Consider the following 18,802-nt stretch of genomic DNA (forward strand, 5'->3'; position numbering starts at 1 on the left):
ACTCGGGAGAAATTTCTTTAATAATTTTATGGTGCTTTTTCTCCTTTAGTCCTTGTGGAAATGAAAAAAAATTAGCTAAACCTACATTTTGTTTGAAAAAAATGTAGATTTTCATTTTCACAGCCTACTTGCAAAAATTTCTGCAAAAAACCTGTGGGGTCAAAATGCTCACTATACCCCTAGATAATTTCCTCAAGGGGTATAGTTTCCAAAATGGGGTCACTTGTTGGGGGTTTCCACTGTTTTGTCACCTCAGGGGCTTTGTAAATGTGACATGGCCTCCGCAAACCATTCCTGCTAAATGTGAACTCCAAAAGCCTAATAGCGCTCTTTCCCTTCTCAGCCACGCCGTGTCTCCAAACAACCGTTTATTACCACATGTGAGGTATTGTTTTACTCGGGAGAAATTGCTTTACAAATTTTGCGGTGCTTTTTCTCCTTTAGTCCTTGTGGAAATGAGAAAAAAAATCGCTAAACCTACATTTTCTTTGAAGAAATGTTGATTTTAATTTTCACGGCCTACTTCCAATAATTTCTGTAAAAAACCTGTGCGGTCAAAATGCTCACTACACCCCTAGATAATTTCCTTGAGGTGTCTAGTTTCCCAGATGGGGTCACTTTTGGGGGATTTTTACTGTTTTGTCACTGCAAGAGCCCTTCAAACCTGACATGGTGCCTAAAATATATTCTAACAAAAATAAGGCCCCAAAATCCACTAGGTGCTCCTTTGCTTCTGAGGTCGGTGCTTCATTCCAGTAGCACGCTACAGCCACATGTGGGATATTTCCTAAAACTGCAGAAACTGGGCAACAAATATTAAGTTGCATTTCTCTGGTAAAACCTTCTGTGTTATAAAAAAAATTGTATTAAATATTTATTTCTGCAGAAAAATATGAAATTTGTAAATTTCACCTCTACTTTGCTTTAATTCCTGTGAAATGTGTAAAGGGTTAAGACATTTTCTAAATGCTGTTTTGAATACTTTGAGGGGTGAAGTTTTTAAAATGGGGTGACTTTTTGGGGGTTTCTAATATATAAGGCCCTCAAAACCACTTCACAACTGAACTGGCCCCTGTAAAAGTAGCCTTTTGAAATTTTCTTGAAAATGTGAGAAATTGCTGCTAAAGTTCTAAGCCTTGTGAGGACATAGAAAAATAAAAGGATGTTCAAAAAACGATGCCAATCTAAAGTAGACATATGGATGATGTTAATTAGCAACAATTTTGTGTGGTATAACTGCCTGTCTTACAAGCAGATACATTTAAATTGAGAAAAATGCAAATTTTTGCAATTTTTCGCTAATTTTTGGTGTTTTTCACAATTAAATACTGAACATATCGAGCAAATTTTGCCAGTAACATAAAGTCCAATGTGTCACGAGAAAACAATCTCAGAATCGCTTGGATAGGTGAAAGCATTCCGGAGTTATTACCACATAAAGTGCCACATGTCAGATTTGAAAAATGAGGCTCTGTCAGGAAGGTCAAAAGTGGCTAAAGAGGGAAGGGGTTAATTGTGAAAAACACCAAAATTTAGCGAAACATTGTAAAAATGTACATTTTTCTAAATTTAAATTTATCTGCTTGTAAGACAGATAGTTATACCACACAAAATAGTTGCTAATTACCATTTCCAATATGTCTACTTTAGATTGTCATTATTTTTTGAACATACTTTTATTTTTCTAGGATGTTACAAGACTTAGAACTTTAGCAGAAATTTCTCACATTTTCAAGAAAATTTCAAAAGGACCAGTTCAGTTGTAAAGTGGCTTTGAGGGCACATACAATCCAAACCCCCATAAGTCACCCCATTTTAAAAACGGCACTTCTCAAATTATTTAAATCAGCATTTACAAAGCTTCTTAACCCTTTAGGCGTTTCACAAGAATGAAAGCAAATTAGGGGTGACATTTACAAATTTAATTTTTTTGCAGAATTTCAATTTTAACCCTTTTTTCTGTAACACAGAAGGTTTTACCAGAGGAACGCAACTCAATATTTATTGCCCAGATTCTGCAGTTCTTATAAATATCCCACATAGTGTGCTACTTTAATGAAGCACAGGCCTCAGAATCAATGGAGCAGCTAGTAGATTTTGGAGACTCCTTTTTATTAAATTATATTTTAGTCACCATGTCAGGTCTTGTTGTAGCAAAACAAAGGAAACACCACCCAAAATACCCCATTGTGGAAACTGCACCCCTTGAGGAATTTATCTAGGGGTGTAGGGAACTTTTTGACCCCACAGGTGTTTCATAGATTTTATTAGAAGTTCGACGTGAAAATTAAAAATTGTAATTTTTTACAATAAGATGTAGTTTTAGCTAAAAAAAAAAACTATTTCCACAAGGAATAAAGAAAACGTCCCCAAAATTTGTACAGCAACTTCTCCAGAGTACGCAAGTACCCCATATGTAGTCCTAAAATGTTGTTTGGGCACATGTCAGTTCTCAGAAGGGAAGGAGCACCATTTGGCTTTTGAGCACAGATTTTGCTGGAATATTTTCCAAGCGCCATGTTGTGTTTGCAGATCCCCTGAGGTACCATTACAGTGGAAAGTCCCAAGAAGTGACCCCATGTCGGAAACTACACCCCTTAAGGCAGTTATATAGGGGTGTAGTGAGCATTTTGACCCCACAGGAATTTTCCAGAATTTGATGCAAAGAATGAAACATTAAACATTTTTCACAATTATGCCATTTAAGTGCCCAATATATTGTGCCCAGCTTGTATTATCGGAGATACTCCCAACATAAATTGTTATACAGGTTCTCCCAGATATTGCAATACCCCACATGTGGCCATTATCTGCTTCCTGGGCACACAACGGGGCTCAGAAGGAAAGGAGCACTATTTTGCTTTTGAGCACAGATTATTCTGGCATATTTGTCAAGCGCCATGTTGTGTTTGTAGAGCCCCTGAGGTACCAGTACAATGGAAAACCCCAAGAAGTGACCCCATTTTGGAAACTACACGCCTCAAGGAATTTATCTATGGGTGTAGTGAGCATTTTTAACCCAAAGGAGTTTTCCAGAATTTGATTCAAAGAATGATAAATTACATATTTTTCATAAATATTCCATTTCAGTGCCCAATATGTTGTGCGCAGCTTGTGTTATCAGAGATACTCCCACCATAAATTGTTACACAGGTTCTCCTGGGTACGGAAAATCCCCCACATGTTGCCGTTATCTGCTTCGGCACACAGCAGGGCTCAGAAGGGAAAGAGCACCAATTAGCTTTCGTAGCTTATATTTTGTTGGAATGGTCTTTAGTATAACATTTTTTTTATAAAATTTATACTGAAAAGTTTATATGGCTTTGTATAAGTTTGCATAAAATTTGGGTAAAGTTGGAAATCCGGATAGTTTGGATAAAGTTTGGATGAAAGTCACTGATCAGCCACAGGAATACAGGACTATAATATGTGCAACTGTGTTCAGCTTGTGATTCCTGGGTACGGCCTAGGCACACAGCAGATCTAAGAAGAAAATGTTATTAGAAAGTTTGGATACAAATTTGGGGAAAAAGTCCTGGATTATAAATCAGTCATGGCAATGTCACTGTTAACCCCTTCAGAACTGAGCCTGTTTAGGCCTTCAGGACGAAGCCAATTTTTCAAATCTGACATGTGTCACTTTATGTGGTAATAAATGTGGAATGCTTTTACCTATCCAAGTGATTCTGATTTCTAAATTTAAATGTATCTACTTGTAAAACAGATAGTAATACCACACAAAATACTTACTAGTTTATATTTTCCATACGTCTACTTTATGTTTGCATCATTTTTTGAACGTCCTTTTATTTTTCTAGGACATTACAAGGCTTAGAACTTTAGCAGCAATTTCTCATATTTTCAAGAAAATTTTAAAAGGCCATTTTTTTCAGGGACCTGTTCAGTTCTGAAGTAGCTTTGAGGGCCTTATATATTAGAAAGTTCCCATAAATCACCCCATTTTGAAAACTGCACCCCTCAAGGTATTCAAAACAGAATTCATAAAGTGCTTTAAGCCTTTAGGCGTTTCACAGGAATTAAAGCAATGTAGAGATGAAATGTACAAAATAAATTTTTTTTTGCCAAAATTCATTTGTGATACATTTTTTTCAGTACCACAGAAGGTTTTACCCAAGAAACGCAGCTCAATACTTATTGCCCAGATTCTGCAGTTTTTAGAAATATCCCACATGTGACCCTAGCATGCTAATGGACTGAAACACCAGCCTCAGAAGCAAAAGAGCACCTAGAGGATTTTGGGGCCTCATTATTTTAGAATATATTTTAGGCACCATGTCAGGTTTGAATAGGTCTTGTGGTGCCAAAACAGTAAAGACCCCCAAAAGTGACCCCATTTTGGAAATTACACCCCTCAAGGAATTTATCTAGGGGTATAGTTAGCATTTTGAACCCACAGTTTTTTTTCTAAATTTATTTGAATTAGTATGTGAAGATGAAAATCTACTTTTTTTCTGAAAAAACATAGAAATGTTAAATTTTTACAAGGAATAAAGTATAAAAAACACCCCAACATATGTTAAGCAATTTCTTCTGATTATAGCAATACCCCATATGTGGTAATAAACTGCTGTTTGGACCCACAGCAGGGCTCAGAAGGGAAGGAACACCATTTGGATTTTGGATTTCTGATTTTTCTGGAATAGTTTTCAGTGCCATGTCGCATTTGCAATGCCCTGGAGGAACCAAAATAGTGGAAAGCCCCCAAAAGTGACCCCATTTTGGAAACTACACCCCTCAAGGAATTTTTTTTAGGGGTAAAGTTAGCATTTTGACCAAACAGTTGTTTTGTGAATTCATTGGAATTAGTCTGTAAAGGTAAAAATCTACTTTTTTGCTGAAAAAACATAGCCATTTTTAATTTTTACAAGGAATAAAGGAGAAAAAGCACCCCAACATTTGTAAAACAATTTCTCCTGATTACGTAAATATGCCATATGTGGTAATAAGCTGCTGTTTGGACCCACACCGGGGCTTATAAGGGAAGGAGCGCTATTTGGCTTTTGGCGCTCAAATTTAGCTGGAATAGATTTTGGGTCTCATGTCGAATTTGCAAAGCCCCCGAGGGACGGAAACAGTGGACGCCCCCCAAAATTAACCCCATTTGGAAAACTACACCACTTAAGGAATCTATCTAGGGGTATAGTGAGCATTTAGACCCCACAGGTCTTTTTGCAGAATTTATTAGAATTGGGCCGTGAAAATTAATATCAACATTATTTTGACCAAAATGTTGCATTTTTTTAATCTCACAAATGATAAAGGAGAAAAAGCTGCCCAACATTTGTAAAGCAATTTCTCCCGAGTATGGCTATACCCCACATGTCATCATAAATGCTTTTTCATTAGAAAGTAATTAACCCTTTCCGGACTGATGCATGTTTTGCTTTTTCTTTTTAATTTTTCTCTCCCCGCTTTCCGAGAGCCATAACGTTTTTATTTTTCTGTCAATAGAGTGGTGTGAGGGCTTATTTTTTGTGGGACGAGCTGTAGTTTTTATTGGTACCATTTTTTGGTACATACAACTTTTTTAGCACTTTTTATTACATTTTTTGATAGAGCCAAGGTGACCAAAAAACAGCGATTTTGCCGTTTTAAATTCTTTATTTTTCACGGCATTCACCGTGCGAGTTAAATAATGGTATATTGTAATAGTTTGGACTTTTACGGATGCAGCAATACCAATTTTGTGTTTTGTTTTGTTTTTTTACATTACTTTTGAGAAAAAGTTTATTTTTTTGGACTTTAAATATTTATTAATTTTTTTCCACTAATAATAACTATTTACTTTGGTTTTTACACATTTTATTAGTCCCCATAGGAGACTTGAACCAGTTTGAGGGTCTCTGTACTGGTACCCCGTACAGGGACAAGGGTTCTGCCATGGCCATGTATTGTTGTCAAAATGTATTGTTGTTATACTTGACACACAATAGGTTGTCGCTGCGTTGTGCCCTACTCTCACCTCTTCTGAGCTTTTGCCCGAGCAGCGACCTAGGAAGGCTTCACTGGTTCTTGTGAACTGTGCCGCATGCCACTGTACTTCTAGAAGTGAGGCTCCTGAAAAGTAGTATGCTGGTATAGTAATTATCCAGGTGGAGGTGATAGCCCTTGTCCAGCAGGGCATGCACCAAATCCCACACTATCTTGCCGTTAACTCCCACGAAGGTAGGGGAATCTGGGGGATGAATAGTGGTGTCCTTCCCTTCATATATTTTAAATTTGTAGGTGTACCCTGATGTACTTTCGCACAGCTTGTACAGCTTGTCCTCCTATTCTGCAGCTACCGGCAGAATTGAAGACTCTCTTTAGAATGAACTAGCAATGCACTTCTCGGGGGTGTATACTTAGGAAAATTTGGCACTGAAATGGTCTAATAGGGGGTCTAATTTTTAATAGCAAGCTGGGGTCACCTTGAGGTGGGCACTGTGCATTATTCTGAGAATTATCTCAAAACGAGTCCTGGCCATCGCCATCGCCATGGGGGTGGGGTACAGTATATCTGTGCTCCAGTATGGTTTTATGGATGGCTTTTTCAGAATCCCCATACTGAGCACAATACCCCAGAACTTCCCAATTTCCATGGTGTCTACAGGGTTCCACCTGTTGGGCTTGGCATAACTATATGAGGCATTCTGGGTGATAAACTGTTGGGCATATGTTAGTTTGGGTCACCATTAGGTCAATACATTCATCAGTGAAATAAGCTTTAAAAAAAAGTATATTTCCTGTAACCCTGCCATTTCAAATTGAATCCCTGGGGTGCCCATAAACCCAGGGACCTGGGGCTCATAGTTCTCAGGGATTGGGGTTCACATGGGGTCACTACTCTTGGGAGCTGGTGTAATAGACGTCCGAGGGTGACGTCTTGGTGGTTCCTCATCCTTACTTGATGAGGAAGAGGAGAGGTAGAAGAGAGTTTCTATGTCACTTCCGGACTCGCTGTCTGAAGCAATAATGGCATATGCCTCCTCAGTCTAAAATACTTTACGGTCCATTATGCTCTTTATTAGATAGGTATGTTGTGCAAAACCTACCTAATTAAACTCCTATATATATTTAATTGAGTTCTATATTTTTGTATTTTTTTGTCGTTTTTTGATTATAAAAAAAGATTTTTTATAAAAAAAGAAAAAAAACAAGTGTTCAGAAAAAACCTAGAGCAAGGCTTGTATTAGTTGACTACTTATGGTGATGTCACTGATCTGCCAGGGGGTGCAGAAGACGAGTTTGTGTCACTAGCTAAACCTACCTAACTAAACTCCTATATATATATTTTTTTGAGTTTTATATATTTTTACATTTTTGTAGTTATTTATAGTTTTTTTTATAACAAAATAATAAAACCTAGTGCTCAGAAAAAACCTAGAGCAAGGCTTGTATTAGGCGATCAGTTATGGCGATGTCACTGATCCGCCAGGGGGTGCATCATCAGATGAAGGGTTCTCAGTGCAGGGAAGGGGAGAGCCCATTGCAAATTTTTATTATTTGCACTCTCATAGACGTCAGTCAAGATGCACAACAAGAGTCATAGCACCCTTTAAGGTCGAGAGCGGAGGGTCATTTATTAGGATATCTTTCAAGGTTTCAGAAAGGCCTTGGCGGAATTGACATCGGAGCACTGCATCATTCCACTATGAAGAGACAGACCACCGTCTAAATTCCGAACAGTATTCTTCGACAGGGCACTGTCCCTACTGGAGAGATAACAGATTGGACTCAGCCACTGTAGTGAAATCTAGCTCACCATATATAGGGCCGCAAAGAAGGTCTAAGCAGAAAAGAGTTGAGGGGCAACAGGTCGCACCGAAAAGGCCCAGGTTTGAGGATCTCCTTGCAACAGGGAAATAATGAGATCAACTAGCTGCTCCTAAGTTCCAGAGAGAACAGGTTTAGCCGAAAATATAAATTACAACTCTCCCGAAAAATAATAAAAGACTTACGAAAACCAGAAAAACTATCAGGTAAGTTTGTCTTTGGTTTGACCGGCGTAGCAACTGGAATCACTGCTTGGAGCTGTGTAGCCTCATAGTGTTGAATCCTTTCGGCCAGATCTTGTACCAGCTGAGTCAGACCGATCTGTTTAACTAGGCTGTGCATGGGTTCCATAGTGGAAAGATAATTTTTAAAGGGCTTGATAATATGTAATGGAATCACTAGTTGAACAAATCAGGAATAAGCATACTAATAATCTGCTACCTCAAGTCTGTCACTACTCTGATCAGCAGAGTCTAAGTCTACTCTATTGTATTCACCAGAGCCCACCGCAAGGCGGGTTGGATTTGGCTGCATAGAACCCAGCTTGCATTAACAGAATACGTTGTTGTACAGGAGGTGCAATGCAGGCAATACCAGAACGGAAAACGAGACAGCCAGAGGGTAAACAGCAACAGAGTTCACTACCAGGAGGGAGTGTAAGTTCAAATCAGTAAACAGAAGAATGCCAGGCATTGCAGAGGTCAAAACCAGCCGAGAGCAGAATTTCCAAATCAGTAAGCAAAAGGGTTAATCTAAACACAGAGCTGAGGTCCAGTTCCAAAAATCCAAATAGATCATGTGATACAGGGAGTAGCCGGGACCTTGATGAGAAACTGCATACACAAAGAAAATCACAAGCAACAATGAAAGAACTGACCAGACTTAAAGAGGCTCTGTCACCAGATTTTGCAGCCCCTATCTGCTATTGCAGCAGATAGGCGCTGCAATGTAGATTACAGTAACGTTTTTATTTTTAAAAAACGAGCATTTTTGGCCAAGTTATGACCATTTTTGTAGTTATGCAAATGAGGCTTGCAAAAGTCCAAGTGGGTGTGTTTAAAAGTAAAAGTCCAAGTGGGCGTGTATTGTGTGTGTACATCGGGGCGTTTTTAATACTTTTACTAGCTGGCCGTTCTGATGAGAAGTATCATCCACTTCTCTTCAGAACGCCCAGCTTCTGGCAGTGCAGACAGAGCGTGTTCTCGAGAGATCACGCTGTGTCGTCACTCACAGGTCCTGCATCGTGTCAGACGAGCGGGGACACATCGGCACCAGAGGCTACAGATGATTCTGCAGCAGCATCGGCGTTTGCAGGTAAGTAGCTACATCGACTTACCTGCTAACGCCGATGCTGCTGCAGAATCAACTGAAGCCTCTGGTGCCGATGTGTCCGACACGATGCAGGACCTGTGAGTGACGTCACAGATCTGCACTGCCAGAAGCTGGGCGTTCTGAAGAGAAGTGGATGATATTTCTCGTCAGAGCGCCCAGCTAGTAAAAGTATTAAAAACGCCCCGATGTACGCACATAATACACGCCCACTTGGACTTTTACTTTTAAACACACCCACTTGGACTTTTGCAAGCCTCATTTGCATAACTACGAAAATGGTCATAACTTGGCCAAAAATGCTCGTTTTTAAAAAATAAAAACGTTACTGTAATCTACATTGCAGCGCCTATCTGCTGCAATAGCAGATAGGGGCTGCAAAATCTGGTGACAGAGCCTCTTTAAATACTCCACCCTAGAATCTAATAGCATGAAAACAGAGAAATGGGATTGGCTCTGCAACTCAAAACAGAGCCGCCCAGAAGCTAGGCTAGTAGTCATGACAACCTTAAAGAAACTAACGTTTCCTAACACTCTGTATGGATGTTAGAGTGTGAAATCCTTGTATTCGCTTAAACTCCACTCCTCAGTTTAGCCCTACATAGTGGGTTTCAGAGAACCCTAATTAAAAACAAAAAGCAAAAGATGAAAATGTTTCACTAAACTCATAGAATTAAGACAGTCATCCTGCAGTCCTTCATATCTGATGTTTTTTTTTTACATGATCAAGACTACTTATCCTCAGAAAGCGTTAACACCTTCCCTCTTTGGCCACTTTTGACCTTCCTGACAGAGCCTCATTTTTCAAATTTAAATTTTTCAATTTATGTGGTAATAACTTCAGAATGCTTTTCACTATCCAAGCCATTCTGAGATTGTTTTCTCGTGACACATTGGACTTTATGTTACTGGCAAAATTTGCTCGATACATTCAGTATTTCATTGTAAAAAACACCAAAATGTAGGAAAAAATTGCAAAAATTTGAATTTTTCTAAATTTAAAGGTATCTGCTTGTAAGACAGGCAGTTATACCACACAAAATTGTTGCTAATTAACATCACCCATATGTCTACTTTAGATTGGCATCGTTTTTTGAACATCCTTTTATTTTTCTATGACCTCACAAGGCTTAGAACTTTAGCAGCAATTTCTCACATTTTCAAGAACATTTCATAAGGCTATTTTTTCAGGGACCAGTTCAGTTGTGAAGTGGCTTTGAGGTCCTTATATATTAGAAACCCCCAATAAGTCACCCCATTTTAAAAACTCCACCCCTCAAAGTATTCAAAACAGCATTTAAAACGTTTCTTAACTCTTTGGACGTTTCACATTAATTAAAGCAATGTAGAGGTGAAATGTACACATTTCATTTTTTTTTGCAGAAATTCACTTTTATCCATTTTTTTTGTAACAAAGTTTCACTAGAAAAATGTAACTCAATATTTATTGCCCAGGTTGCGGAGGCCATGTCGCATTTGCAAAGCCCCTGAGGGGACAAAACAATAAAAACGCCCCAAAAGTGACTCCATTTAGGAAACTACACCCCTTGAGGAATTCATCTAGGGTTGTAGTGAGCATTTTGACCCCACAGGTTTTTTTTATAGAATTTATTAGTATTGGGCAGTGAAAATAAAAACAATCCCGTTTCTTTAATATGACGTAGCTTTAGCTCAAAATTTTTCATTTTCTCAACAAATAAAGGAAAAAAAAGAACCACAACATTTATAAAGCAATTTCTCACGAGTACGGCAATACCCCATATGTGGTCATAAACTCCTGTTTGGAGTGCAGATTTTTCTGCCATTGGTTTCTGGTCGCTATGTAGCATTTGCAAAGCCCCCGTGGGACCAAAGCAGTGTAAACCCCCAGAAGTGACCCCATTTTGGAAACTAAACCCCTCAAGGTATTCACCTAGGGGTGTAGTGAGCATGTTAACCCTGCAGGTGTTTTGCATAAATTAGTGTGCACTCAATGTTGCAGAGTGAAAACTGGATTTTTTCCATAGATATGCCAATATGTGGTGCCCAGCTTGTACCACCATAACAAGAAAGCTCTCTAATTATTATGCAGGCTTTCTCAGTTTTAGAAACACCCTACATGTGGCCCTAATCTTTTGCCTGGACATTTGACAGGGCTCAGGAGCGAAAGAGTACCATGTAAAATTGAGGCTTAATTTGGCGATTTACAAAGTATTGGTTCACAATTGCAGAGCTCTGATGTGAAATAATAAAATAAACCCTTGAGAAGTGACCCCATTTTGAAAACTGCACCCCTTAAGGCATTTATTAAGGGGTGTAGTGAGCATTTTCACCATACAGGACTTTTCCATAAATGATGCAAATTAAAAAATTTTATTTTTCTTTTCCCCCTAGATATGCTATTTCAGTGGCAAATATGTCATGCCCAGCTTATGCCACTGGAGACACACACCTCAAAAATTGTTAAAGGGGTTCTCCCAGGTATGGCTATGCCATATATGTGGATATAAACAGCTGTTTGGGCACGCTGTAGGGTTCAGAGGGGAGGGAGCACCATTTGGCTCTTGGAGCATGGATTTGCTTGGTAGTTGTTTTGTTTGAGTATTGCTGGTGTTTCTGTTTATAATATGGGGGCATATGTAAGCTGGGCAGAGTACATCAGGGGCATAGGCAGGTGGTATAATAATTGGGTTAAAAAAACTAGTAAAATAATCTGTAGATGTTTGTTTCGCTGTGGCACAATCCTTTCTGTACAGGCCAGTGTCACACTGATAAATGTCCTTCCATATCCCCATTTTGGTCCACACTCCGCACCTTTGCAGTTTGGAGAATTTTGTTGGGAAGTGTTGTCCTGCTATAATACAAGCACCCTCGCTTCCAGCAGATATGTTTGGGCCCTCCCATTCCTGGTTCCCTAATTTAAGGGACTTGATAATTCACCTCTTGAAACAGAAGAAATGTTCCCCTCGGGCCTGCACAACTGCATATTTTTTTCTTTCCTGGCATATTGGAGGTTTAACTAATTTTATTTTTTCATAGATCTAGTGGTATGAGGGCTGTTTTTTTGTGGGACGAGCTATAGTTTTTATTGGTACCATTTTGGGGTACGTGTGACTTTTTGATAACTTTTTATCCTATTTTTTGGGAGGCAATGTGACCACAAAACTGCAGTTCTGGCATAGTTTTTAGTTTTTTTTTATACAGTGTTCACCATGCGTTATAAACTACATGTTAACTTTATTCTGCGGGTCAGTCCGATTCCGGCGATACCTAACTTTTTTATGTTTTACAACTTTTTGCACAATAAAATTACTTTTCTAAAAAAGAATGTATTTTTTTCTGTCGCCAAGTTGTGAGAACCATAACGGGTTTTTTTGACGCCATTCACCACGTGGATTAAATAACATAATATTTTTATCGTTTAGTTTCCCTTATTTCTCTGTGCACAATGCAAATAAATATATATAATTTTGACTATGTGATTTTTTTTTTTTTTATTTATATAATCTTTCTCTCACTGGTAAAATTAACCTAGCCTAAAAATTGTAGACTGTTCATGTCTTTGACAGTAGGCAAACTTACAAAATCAGCAATGGATCAAATACTTATTTCCTTCACTGTATATATATATATATATATATATATATATATATATATATGTATATGTATCAGGTATGCTATTAGATTAGCATACGTTTTACATAAATACACTATTATGTCATTAAAATCATCTACCATAGTAAACAGTAATCCAAAAATATCCCCGATCACATATATAATTTTTAACACACAAGTTGTTATACTAAATGCCATAATAAGGACAAATGAACAAAGCAACAATAGTATATACTAGTATATATTCTTCTAACATCACCTATGTAAATAAATATACATTTATATGTATGTGTGTGTATATATATATATGTATATATATATATATATATATATATATATATACATGCGTGTGGGTGTGTGTGTGTGATTCTTAGTCCACATTTTTACACTTGTAGGAAACAGTAAGGCTGTGAAAGTATGATTATGAGGGTAGGACTGGCAGTCAAAGGGAGAAGTTAATTTTAATGTGAAAAAAAGAAATGAAGGTAAAAAGATATACATGGACAAAAAAAGACAGTGTAACTCACAGTAAGCAGGTAAAACAAAACTTCAATTAAACAAATGTTATGCATACCTTTATATTAAACATGGTTACAATTAAATACCAACTAAATTTTTGAAGGAAAAGTACAGAAAACTCACCTACTATCATTTGACCTGTAAGATGGCCATTCTGGTTTCTTGCATTCACTGTAACATTCCTGTCTGACTGTAACACCAATGCACTGTCCTGCAATAGAAGAACCAATTTTGTAACAATCCACATTTTTTTTTTAACATATAATAATTTATGCCACATTAATAAGAGAATGGAAAATAACTTCTTCTTAGCTATGCTGGCATCACCTGGTGAGCATTTAGAAACATATAGGTTCTTTCTGTATTTTTTTTATGAGATCGGAAAACCACTTTAAATGGACACTAACTTTTCAAATAACTTATGCTAATCTAATAGTACACCTGATATATATCACTTTGTAATTTACTTACTGTTAAAATGTTGTTATTTTAGCCATAAAAATTCTGTGTGAAATTACGGTCACTCTGTGTCTTCCTTTTTGTAATCTGCTGTCCACCCCTGTTGTCAAGCAACAGCCGTATTTAGTTACTGAGCCGAGGAGACAGACTGCAGGAAGTGGGGGGGTCTCTCTCGCTCTCTCTTCACAGCTTGCCCATAGAAAGGGGAGTGGAGAGCAGGAGGAGGGAGCACGGAGAGAAAGGCACAGACGCTGCCCATAGAAATCTATGGAGAGGGGAGAAGGAGCAGGAGGAGGGAGCAGGAGCAATGAAAGAGACAGAGACACAAATGTTGCTGCCCATAGAAGTCTAGATGTCTATGGAGAAGGGAGGGGGAGCAAAAGGAAGGAGCAGGGAGAGAAAGACATGTACGCTGCCCATAGAGTCTAAGGAGAAGAGAGCCGAAGGATGGAGTAGAGTGAAAGAGATACAGACACGCTGCCCATAGGAATCTATAGAGAGGGGAGGGGAAGCAGGAGGAAGGAGCAGGAGCAGAGTGAGAGAGACACATACGCTTCTGCCTATAGAGGGGGGAGCAGGATGACGGTTCAGGAACAGAGAGCGGAGGCACAGGCACTCTGCCCATAGAAGACTATGAAGAGGGGAGCAGAAGGAGAGACAAAGACAAACTACCCATATAAGTCCATAGAAAGGAGAGGGGAGAGCAGGAGCAGAGAGAAGACACAGGCTGCTGTTAAGATTTCCATCTCACCCCAATGCTGGATTCTAAGCTACTCTGCTCACTATTGCTGTATAATAGCCTCCTTGATGCAGCTTATTTATGTGTATATATATATATATATATATATATATATATATATATATATATATATACAATGCGCTCCAAGATACGAGACAGCACTCCAGAATTTGTGAAAAAATAGGACCACTTTAATGCGACGTTTCAGCCCTACTCCATGGGGCCTTTCTCAAGCTTGATTTCTTGAGAAAGGCCCCATGGAGTAGGGCTGAAACGTCGCATTAAAGTGATCCTATTTTTTCACAAATTCTGGAGTGCTGTCTCATATCTTGGAGCGCATCAGTTGTTTGGGACACCGGTCGAGTGTCCGAACGGGAATTTTTTGCACCCTACACAGAAGGAATGGTGCTGCATTTTCTTTGTTTTATATATATATATATATATATATATATATATATATACATACATATATATATATATATATATATATACATCATAGAGATAGGGGAGCCGTATTCTCCCCTTTAAATGTGTGCTGTGTATGGGAGACATGCTAGAAGTCAGAATCTGCCCACTAGCTCAGAGAAAATAGAATTAGAGATAGAGCCTGCATATGGGAAAAATGCTAAAAAAGAAATGCAACATACAAGTCATATAATGGCCAGAAATAGCGTTATTCCTCATGTACACACATATGATCGCTTATTCTGAAAAGTCACCTGAAATTTTAGGTATGCATTTAGAAAGATTAGATTTTAAAAAAATAGGGTTTAAAGGTCGATATATTAACTTTATTGACAGTTTAATGCTGATTCCTAGACTTTCTAATAGGATGATGATTATGAGCATAAGTTGGAAATTAAATAATAACATTATGGATATCACTCACACGACAGAAAGCAACAACCAAAATGACAATAAAACCCTAATAAATATTTCACACATAGAACGCCTAAAATTTGCCAAGAGGAGTAAAAAAGGATAAATATACAATTATATCATCATCTTATCTTCATCATTATGATCTAAAAAAAATGTATTACAATAGTTTACATGACTTACGGGCTACAATTGATGCATGGACTGTTTTACGTGAAACACTTAATTGTACTGGTTTAATGAAACTTTTAAAGATTGACCAGCGCAAAGAAAAAATACATCAAACCTGAGCATAGCACAGAATAAAGGCTGTGTAGACTGTGTAATGGGGGCCCATTAGTATTAATGATGCTCACACACATTGGAATTAATGTTGGTATGCTGCCTATTTTTCACCACCTCCTCCAGAAACATATCAATATTGATTCATTGGATCCTTGACACCATTAATCTTGTGCTGTGTGACATTGATTACCAATAATCTTTATTTTCAACTTCATTATGTCCATTTAGACTGACTACAAATTGACTATAATAAAGTGGCAGCACTAGAGGCAATAATAATAATTACGATAATTTAGGGACCTGTTTGCATGCTGTTCTACTACCACTGCCAATTACTATAGATACAGAAATCCTTGGAGCTATTTTTACCCTATAAGGCTCGATATGTTTTCTAGTTAATTTGGTGAAAAACGTAACTATAATAGACAATGTCCCTGTGGATATATATAAGATGTAAGAAATGCATAAAAACGAGAACAAACTAAATTACTGAATTAAGCAGGCAAAATAATACAAATAAGAAAGAAAATACTTTATTTGTTATGACTCGCTGGCAAAAAAAGTAAAAATAAAACAAAAATATTTTTCAACTACATAAATACAATGTGAACAGCAAACAAAGCACAAAAAAAGGAAATAACATAATGAGTTGCAGCAACTGGTAAAATCAAAATGGAGAGAAAAAAGAAAAGATGACCTCATGAGTGCCACTCCGCTTATTACAACATATGATTGAGTTTACTCAGCATGTTTAAATTAAAAGCTCCACCTTCTCAGCTTGATATGCATATATTTAAAAATAGAAGAGAACACATGCACTTCATTTTCTCAAGGCTTGAAAAACGCAGTGGCCTGCCCAGGTCCATAGGCGTGAAAAAGCTTGAAGGAAAAAAGGCAAAGCATGGACACTAATGCCTTTCTAATGCCAGTAAGCATAAACTAAAATCTAAAATTGATGGGATATTGTATATATCCGCAAAAAGAAAAATCCATAAATATTTGAAGATGAAGTGCATGTGTTTTCTTCAGTTTTCATGAGTAGCAGTAACTGAGCCCAATCAGGATAGAGCAAAACAAATAAATTAATAATTTTAGGAACAGTTATACAGACACATAGAAAATTAGTACTGAAGATACATAAAACTGAAAAATTGTTGCTAGTGTTGTTGAGTCACAATAGCGCAACATTTATAGTTGAGTTTACTATTGTTATGGCGATATCAATGCTATGAGGCCAATGTACTTTTTTATGTCTTCCAGCTCATAGGTTATACAGTACCTGGATCTTTAAATGATGCATTTATATTGGTGTTTTTCAATCCTGATTTTTAGTTTTTTAGCATGGCTCCTACAAAAAATATTAAATTAGAGCCCAGTGGGCATTCCCTTTTTGTGATATGTGCCACAAAGAATCCCCTCCCTCTGCAGTGATATCACTGTCTCTTTACAGCAAACTGCATAGCGGCACATACTACACATTTTCACGAAGGGGGTCTGTGGACCCACTGGGCCGTACCGCCTTGACGGTATGGCAGCTGGTCAACAGGGTGCAGGTCAATGTCTATAGATCATATAGGGTACCTGTGGCAGCTCGGACAGTAATAAGGCAGGCTTGCCTGGAACTAGGAGGAGGCAGACATCAGGCGTGGTATACAGCACGGCACGACTTTGGCTCAGCACAGTACTCGACCAGGATAGTATGGAATGCAGGGAACATGAACAGAAACACACTAGGAGGCCATCACATAGACAAACTTAGGAAACAGCAACAATGCTCAGGCACCAAAGCAGGGGGCTGGACCCCTCTTATATTCCAAGGTACTCACGGCCTGATGTTCATCAAAGTCCGGTGCGTGCGCTGTCCCTTTAAGAGTGGACACGAGCGTGCGCGTGCACCCTACGGGATCCGACTGAGGTGAGTGGAAGCGAGCACTGGCGTCTTCTGAGGAGGAGGCTGGGTTCAGTGCTTGCCGACTCGTGGCTGCGGCTGTAAAGGATCTGCCAGGCACTACGTCTGGGTATACTCCCAGGATTAATCAGTCGACACCTGAGGCCAGACCTCTGAGACTGACACCTGCTCCCACCAATCAGGGTGGCAGGCTCAGGAGTGGGAGAGCCTATCGCGGCCTGGTCAGTCAGAGTTAGCTCCGCCCCCTGTCCATTTATACCTGCCGTTTTCTCTTCCTCCTTGCTTGTTATTCTTCTTGGATTCCTGGCTCCACTGCTGCCTTGCTCCAGCCTGCTTCTGCCGTGCTTCTGCCTTGCTTCAGTTCCGTTTATTCTGTGTTGCTCTGCCCCTGGCTTGCTTCTGCTCCGTGCTCCCGTTTGTATACTCCACTACTTCCTGATCCTGACTGGCTCATTCACCGCTCCGTTTCCTCGCGGCGTTCCGTGGGCTACTGTATTCCCTTGCGTGTTCCCTGTTTGTACTCCTTGCACTTAGACAGCGTAGGAACCGCCACCAAGTTGTACCCCGTCGCCTAGGGCGGGTCGTTGCAAGTAGGCAGGGACAGGGCGGTGGGTAGATTAGGGCTCACTTGTTCCCTTCACCTCCTTCCTGCCATTACATAATAACAAGCCCTTACCTAGTCTACCATTTCTTCTACGCTGACGCTATCATGGACCCCCTTGAGACCCTGACCCAGCAGATGCAGGGCCTCTCCCTACAGGTCCAGGCCCTGGCTCAGAGGCAATCAGTCTGACGCTGCCTTTGTAGTACCCCTCACCTCACCTTTAGAACCCAACCTCAAGTTACCTGACCGGTTCTCAGGGGACCGTAAGACTTTTCTCTCCTTCCGGGAGAGTTGCAGACTTTATTTCCGCCTAAGACCTCACTCCTCAGGTTCCGAGAACCAGCAGGTGGGTATCATTATATCCCGACTCCAGGAAGGGCCCCAAGAGTGGGCCTTCTCCTTGGCTCCTGACGCCCCTGAACTTTCCTCCGTTGATCGGTTTTTCTCTGCCCTCGGTCTCATTTACGACGAGACTGACAGGACTGCCTTAGCCGAGAGTCAGCTGGTGACCTTACGTCAGGGTAGGAGACCTGTTGAGGAATACTGTTCTGATTTTAGAAAGTGGTGCGTAGCTTCTCGGTGGAACGACCCGGCCCTAAAGTGCCAGTTTAGGTTAGGATTATCTGACGCCCTGAAGGATCTGCTGGTTAGCTACCCCTCTTCTGACTCCCTAGACCAGGTTATGGCCCTAGCAGTACGACTTGACCGA

At 39.3% G+C, this 18,802-nt stretch overlaps 1 protein-coding gene across 2 annotated transcripts in view; it reads right to left on the bottom strand.

The window, feature by feature from the left end:
* SGCZ (sarcoglycan zeta) overlaps positions 1-18,802 on the bottom strand; it is a 982,319-nt gene that overhangs the window by 91,849 nt on the left and 871,668 nt on the right. For both annotated transcript variants that reach the window (XM_075860071.1, XM_075860061.1), the window contains one exon: positions 13,342-13,429. In XM_075860071.1, coding sequence (XP_075716186.1) covers positions 13,342-13,429 — 88 coding nt within the window. The remainder of the gene's footprint in view (positions 1-13,341; positions 13,430-18,802) is intronic.

Source organism: Rhinoderma darwinii, chromosome 1 (assembly GCF_050947455.1).
Source record: "Rhinoderma darwinii isolate aRhiDar2 chromosome 1, aRhiDar2.hap1, whole genome shotgun sequence".
NCBI classification, from domain to species: domain Eukaryota; kingdom Metazoa; phylum Chordata; class Amphibia; order Anura; family Rhinodermatidae; genus Rhinoderma; species Rhinoderma darwinii.